The following is a 7,153-nucleotide window of genomic DNA, read 5'->3' as shown; positions in this document are numbered from 1 at the left end:
GCTCCTAACACATGAGCCCTTGAGGGACACATTTAGGCCTTTCAAATTCTAGCATGGGCTATTTGGAGCTGGTAAGATAGTGTGCATGCAAGCCCTCCATAAACTACAGAGCTCTGACCAGTAAAGCACTCAAGGTTTTAGAGTAGAAGAATAATATGTAGAAGCATTAACTTTTCATCTATGTATGAATGATGAGAGAAATAGCTAAATATTCATCAGCACTGAATTATTTCACATGACTATGTTTAAGGATTTGAAGCTCACCCTTCCAGAAAAGATCATTCTAACCACCCATCATGGCTACAGCGGAGGCTCTGCCTGAAAAATCAGAATGTGAGTACCCATTCTTGTCTCGTTGCTTGATGCACAATGTCTGACATTTCAACTCTTTTAGGATCTTTCCTGTTAATTGATATTCCTCAGAAGACTACACTTAGGGTACATCCTACTCCATTTAAGTATAACCAACTGCTGACAGGTCTGTTAGTAACTCATGTACAATATGGTATCCAGTAGTCATATGTGGCTTCTCAGTGTCTGAAATGTGGTTGGGGGAAATAAAGGAACTGAACATTTAATTCAATTTCAATTTTAAGGTGGGCAATTAAATTATTGGAAAACTTCTAAATGTGCTTAGAAAAACTTGGATATGTGAATTTACTTTTTCAAATGAATATTTTACAAAATCAAAAGACATCAAATATTTCTGGTAAACATTTAGCAAATGAAGTTGAGATTTTTTTTTTTTTTCTCTGTATTTTAGAGAAGGGTCTACCGGGTGTTCAGGGTCTCACTACTAGATTGAACTCATAGTGATCCACCTGTTTACAGCCTCCCAAGAGCTGGGATTACAGGTGAATGCCACCACCCAGTCTCAATCACCATCTCAGCGCACCCTGGGGGCAGGGCCAGCAGGGCAGGCCCCGGGATTGAACCCCCTCCCCTGCACCTGCTTGCAAGTGTTTTAATCCACTGAGCTATTTGGCTGGCCTGAGATTTTGTATGTACAAAATTTATACAAGATTCTGAATGCAAAGCAAAAAATTAGGAATGTAAAATGTGTTATTAATTTTTAATATTCATTATTTCTAAAATGATGTTATTTGGATATTATGATTAAATTTTCATCATAATTACATTGTTATGATTAATTTCACTTTGCATTACTTTTAATGCATGCTAGAAAACATTAAATTACATATTCATCTCATATTATACATCTTTTATAGCTTCATTGAGCTATCACTGGCACACAAAACTATACATTTAAGGTGTACCACATGAGATTTAGATACATATATCAAGCTAATTAGCATATCACCTCGTGTAGTTACCTTTGTGTGTGTACGTGTATGTATGTCTGCCTGTGTCTATTGTAATAACACTTCAGATCTATTCTCTAAGTAGATTTCATTGTTATTAGCTGCACCTTTTCTCCTTGTAGGGCTGAGCTAGATTTGGTAACACTACAAGCAATCCCAAATTTAGGCTTAGCATGGCGGGGGAGCGGAGCGCTGTGCAGAAACCCGAGTTCGTACTTCTGTTGGCTCTGCCCGGCACGTGTGGCCCCTCAACATGAGACGGGCCACCTGCCACCTGCCCAGGGTGTTGTGCTATAGACAGTGCATTCCATTGGTGTAGTGCAGTCCGCTTCACTTGGAGAATACAGTTTCTTTTCATTTGTATAGTACAGTACATTTTAAAGACGGGAAAGGTGGAAAGGGAGGAAGATCCAGGAGGTAGAGGGGGAGTGTTCTCTCGTTTTGTTTGCCTTCAAATTATGTCCCTAATTATTTCAATTTTATTTGTAATTGCAATGCTGTGAGCTTGGAATTCCTCTACATTTTCTCAGCAGTCTAATCTCAGAGAAATAACACAGACAGATTTTGGATGGTGGGGCATACTCTAAAATTTCTGTGGGTTAGGTCGAGAATTTACTAATCACTTTTGAAGACTAGAAAGTAGATACTTTGCTGAAGATAACCAGAAATAAAAAGGGGAGAGGTGAGAAATGTAGGAAAGAGGCGTTTCAACAAAACACGTGTAATGTGCAAATGAAGAATAAGGTCTTAGTTCAGGATGTGCGGTACAAGAGGATATTGCAAAGCTTCTACAGAGTTGAGAAAGGGCTCATAAATTTGGGTTTCATTTTGCTCTTTAACTCTTTTTTGAGGAGAAATTAAAAGCAATTCAGTTTTTTCACTTACATGTAAAAAACAATCGAACATGACATTTATTGCAAGCTTCTGTTGAGAGATGTTGCTCCCTTCCTGCCTTCCGCAGCTCCGCACCCAGGACTGCTCACCGCCGTCGTAGCTCCGGCTCTTCCATCTCAGCCGCTCTGCACAGCCGCTCCCCGCTCCTTCAGGTTCTGAGCCTCTGTGCATTCGAGCCTGCTTAAAGAAAGGGTTCTTTTTGAAAAGCTATCTCATTAGAGACTTTATATTCAAACTTTAGTTTTATGTTTTTACTTGTTGGGTATAGGAACAAGGAAAAAGAATTCCTTCTTGCAAATTAAAACTTAGAAAGCACTCAAATATGTAAAACAGGGGAGCCCGAAATTGAAAGAAGGAAGAACCCTCAAGGCATATGAGATTAATGAAGCACAAGTCTAAAAGCGCTGCCTAATCCTGGATTTGATTCATTGGCTTATTTCTCTTGGGACACTTCTGATTTAAACCTTATCTCTAATAATATAATGTAAAGTTTTATCTCTTTAAAGGGAAACTCAAACATTAGTGAGCTGGCTGATATTGGTAGTTTACGCTATCTTCTATTATACTAGGTTTCTTGCTGAATGTCACGACATTTAGTTACCGAATGTTCTGGCAGGGGCAGGGGAGATAGATCAGTGGTCTAAGTGCCTGCCTGGTGAGCTCAAGGACCAGATTTCGATCCGTGGTACCGCATGCCAAGCTGGCCTTGGGACCCCAGGCTTGGTGGCACATTCCAGTAATCCCAGTGCTGGGGAGGCCAAGACAGGAGTCTGAGCTGTGTAGTGACACCCTGTACTAAAGGAAGAAAAGAAAGAAAGAAATTGAAAATATCCTGGCAGTAGACTCTTCCACACCTAGAAGATAGGGATGACTGGTATCTTACTGATTTTAGCACATTTACTGTCTCACAGCTGCTAGCATCTGCCAGGTACATAATAAGCCCCTGCAGAATGTGTCCCTTCATGGTTGGGGCTGAGTCACAGGGAGGATGCTTTGCTAACACCTGAGAAATCAGACGCAAGTACGCGTTCACTCTGATCTTATACAGAAGATCGGCTTGAGCCATGTGGCCACACCTTTGTTCAGGATCATATTCTTAGCCAAGTTTTGCAAAGCCTTTCTGCAGAATGTAGTCTTTGAATGAGAAAGATGGAAAGCCTTTGCATGTGCCCAGTTACTTTGTACAGTTATCAAAAAAACATGTCTACAAGCTTTTGCATCTTTCTGAATGCAGGAAAGTCTTGCTCAGTGAGTATAATTAAGAGATGGCTCACTCTCTGCCATACTTTCCATAGCTGGTTTTTCTTTTTGTATCATCACTTCAGAGGTTTTCCAGAGCAACTATATAGAAGCCCTAAAGCAATAAGAGAAAGCTGCAGTTTATGAACCATCATAGCAATACCATTAAGCTAATGATACATAGAGAATGAGTCTTTCTTTAAAAAGAAAATAAATGGAAGGAATTAGTTTAGGCTGGTGAAAATCCTTGAGATGAGTGGCATTCACATTTTTTCCCCCTATGGAAATGTTAACAACTGCTTTAAGTCAATTTAATATGGCCATTTCAACCTCTTCATAAACTTTACTGTAAAACATCTGCTGCTAATAATTTATTATTTCTTTTGGGGGATTTGGTAACTTAAATAATCCTAGGAATGAAGAGATTTTAGTAGATTAATTAGTTTTGGATAAAATAGTATGAAAAGACAACTCACTCAAACTCCCTTAGAAAATTGTCTATTTTTTTTTTTCTGTTGAAGAAATAAGGATTGGCTAAGGAAATGATTAAACACTGTTAAGAGACAAGTTAAGTCCAATGATAGTACCATATTAACACCAATAGTTACAATAACTGGTCACATTTATTGAAAGCTTATCATGTACCGCTCACTGTGCTAAATGCTGTGTTACAGTGTCTGAGTAATCTCTCTTCACTCTGGGACATACATTATTGTTTTTCTTCTTTCACAAATTAGAAAACTAAAGCTGAAGATAAAGTAAGGCTCACCTGTAAATGTGAATTCAAACACAATTATGTGATGCAAGACTGGCCACTCTTACGATCACTCTGTGGTACACAGTCATATTTGCAAACAAAGCCATAAGGATGTCTTAAAGGAGAACGGGCAGGCACTGGTACCTTGCTCTTCCTAATTTGTAATGTGCTTTTGAATGTGAAAAGTTGTGTGCTCATGCAAGTATGTGTACATCATTGTAAACAGAGAATAGAAGCTTCAACTCTTATCAAGAAGATGAAGTCAGTGTGGGGATTGTTTATTGTCTAATAATTTTAGACTCATATATTGAAAATATACATGTTTTTGGATATTATAAAACTAAAGAGAGCAACTAGCATTCCCTTTTCTAAGCCATTAAGATAAGAACTATCATGTGCCATCTTGGGAATTTAATTCTTTTCTTCAAGGCTAACTTTATTTATAGAAAGAAATCCGAACAGCTGCCTCAGCATGTCACTTGACAGGAGGGTGAAGGACAGTCCACGGGCCTTCAGTGCAGCTGCTGCCAAGATCCTGGGAAGCTGCTGCCTCTGAGCCTGGCTGCCTTGCTCTAACACTGCATCAGCAATGTGAGGGCTTGTTCTACCCATAAATCTCATGGTCTGACTGTGTGAATGCACCTTAGTAGGACCTCAGCACGTCTGAGTCTGCTTGCTGGCACCACAAAGGCCATTAGGTGTGCCAGGGTGCACGTGAGCTTCTCCATCAGTTCCCAGGGGACAGGCTGCACTTGTGGGAAGGGACACCACTGAACTCAAAAGAACAACTAGGAAGAACATGATATCTTTCAAACTCAGCTCCTCTGAAAAGCTGATTTTTGGTTGCTGAGAGGAAAATCAGAACAGCTCCATCAGCATACAGAATGACAATGACGTTTGGGAGTGCTGTCTTAGAAACATAAGCATCAGTGAATGTAATTCACTAGGGTGACAAGTCAAGAGTCAGGAGTCTCTAGTAGTAGTATAGCCTCAGGAATAACAGCACATGAGGAGAAAATGCAGTAAATGATTCAAGACTTTGTAAGCTTACTTCCATTTTCTGTGGTATGTAGCTAGAAGTGGAACATTCCTGCAAGTGGGTCACTTGTCATACGGTTTTCAAACTGATCATTTCATCTTATATTCCTACCAGCAACATGTGAGCATCTCAGAAAGTTCACAGCCTCATAAGATTTTATCTTACCCATCTTTTTAGTTTTAGTCATTTTGGTGGGTGCACGGGAGTATGTCATTATGGTGTTGGTTTGCTCGAAGATAGTTTCTAGTTGCTCAAAATTTGAGTGGATGAAAAAAAAGAGAGAAGAAGACTTGTTTGCAAGAGTCCTAAAAATGATAGTTTTAGAAATGATTGCATTGGAAGGACTGAAAGATAATTTGAATAGGTAATATATTTAACTTTTACAAATTCAGATTAAAAGGACTCCAAACTATACTTATAAATATCAGAAGAGCTAATAATAAAATAAAGAGGAAATCATAGACAAGACTAAATGAGAATATTGACAGTATTTATGTAGCTAGCCTGAGTTAAGAAATTAAGAAACTAAAAGTTAGACATATGATCAATTATGTTACCCATGTGTAGGTATGTATATATTTTATCTAATCACTATTCCTATTTAGTAAATGTATTGAGGCATTTTATTTTCCAATTATAATTTTATTAACAGTTTGAAAGGTGAATATTTTTGAAGAAATGTAGAGCCACATATGTTAGTCAGTGGCTATAGAAAATATAGAGCCCAGTCCTAGCACAGGCCTGGTGAGTGTGTGGGAGAGCTTCTGGCTACCCTGCACCAGCGGGACCTACTGGTCCCAGCCCAAGCACAGCGTGGGTGAAACCCTCTTACACCCCCCTTGGGATGCCCCCCATCACTCCATAGTAACCCCCCACAACTCACCCGCCAAGTAGGAATTTCTGCCGTGTTCCGGAAACCCCCAGATACAGTCCTAGCACAGGCCCAGTGAGTGTGTGGGAGAGCTGCCTCTCCCCCCACTCCACCTTGTCCCCTCCAGACTCAGCTCAGGCCCGGCATACAGGCCTGGGTGAAACCCTGCAGCTGCAGTCCCTGCAGAGAGTGTAGGGAACAGAACAACCCAGCTAGTCCAGGAAAAGAACGTCTTGCCAGTGGGGTACAACAGGTTCACCCCCAAGGGCAGCAGCCAGATCCAAGCCAGGCACAACTGGATAAATCCAAACTTTGTAGATCTGAACCGGAACTTCAGTAGGTGTTAAGGTTATAACTGCAACAAAGATGTACAATGAAGGTCAGAAGATGGTGATACACAAAATGACAAGAAGGAACAAAATGCAATCTCAGAACCCAAGCCCACCTATAACAAGTGCAGAGGACACTAACACAGAACAAATTGGGAATCACACAGTTGAAAGCAATGAATCAATGGCTTCTGAAATAAAGAAAGAGCTGCAGAAAGGTACAGAGGAAATTAGACTGGAAATAAAAAAATAAATCCCAGAATTAATAACATCTGCAGTAAAGAATCAAATGCGGAAACATATGGAGGAAACCCAATGCCCAACCAGAACAAGTGCAGAGGACACTAGCTTGACTCAAATGTATGAATTAATAGCTTCGATAGTAAATAAGCAACAGCAGAAAGTCATAGAGGATCTTAGAGTGGAAATCTTTTCTAGTAGCTCAGCTCAAATGTACGAATTAATAGTGTCGATAGTAAATAAACAACAGAAGAAAGTTATAGAGGAACTCAGAGTGCAATTATTTTCTGAAATTAGAAAAAAGTATTCTCAGAACTCATAGCATCTGAAGGAAAGAATCAACTACAGAAACATAGGGAGGAAACCCAATCTGAAAAAAACATGCAGTAAAAGAATTTATAATTGCTTCTAAACAAGACATTGATAAAAAAAATAGAGGATATTAGAAAAATGGCAGATTCC

At 39.6% G+C, this 7,153-nt stretch overlaps 1 protein-coding gene across 1 annotated transcript in view; it reads left to right on the top strand.

Annotated features, from left to right (window-relative positions):
• The first annotated feature begins 288 nt into the window (after positions 1-288).
• Positions 289-7,153, top strand: part of Iqcm (IQ motif containing M) — a 471,351-nt gene continuing 464,486 nt past the window's right edge. Inside the window, exon 1 of the mRNA XM_023723694.1 lies at positions 289-333. Coding sequence (XP_023579462.1) covers positions 297-333 — 37 coding nt within the window. The 5' untranslated portion in view covers positions 289-296. The remainder of the gene's footprint in view (positions 334-7,153) is intronic.

This window comes from Octodon degus, unplaced genomic scaffold (assembly GCF_000260255.1).
Source record: "Octodon degus isolate 3935 unplaced genomic scaffold, OctDeg1.0 scaffold00101, whole genome shotgun sequence".
Taxonomy (NCBI): domain Eukaryota; kingdom Metazoa; phylum Chordata; class Mammalia; order Rodentia; family Octodontidae; genus Octodon; species Octodon degus.
The sequence above is the reverse complement of the archived record's forward strand: the minus strand, read 5'-3'. Positions and strand labels throughout refer to the sequence as shown.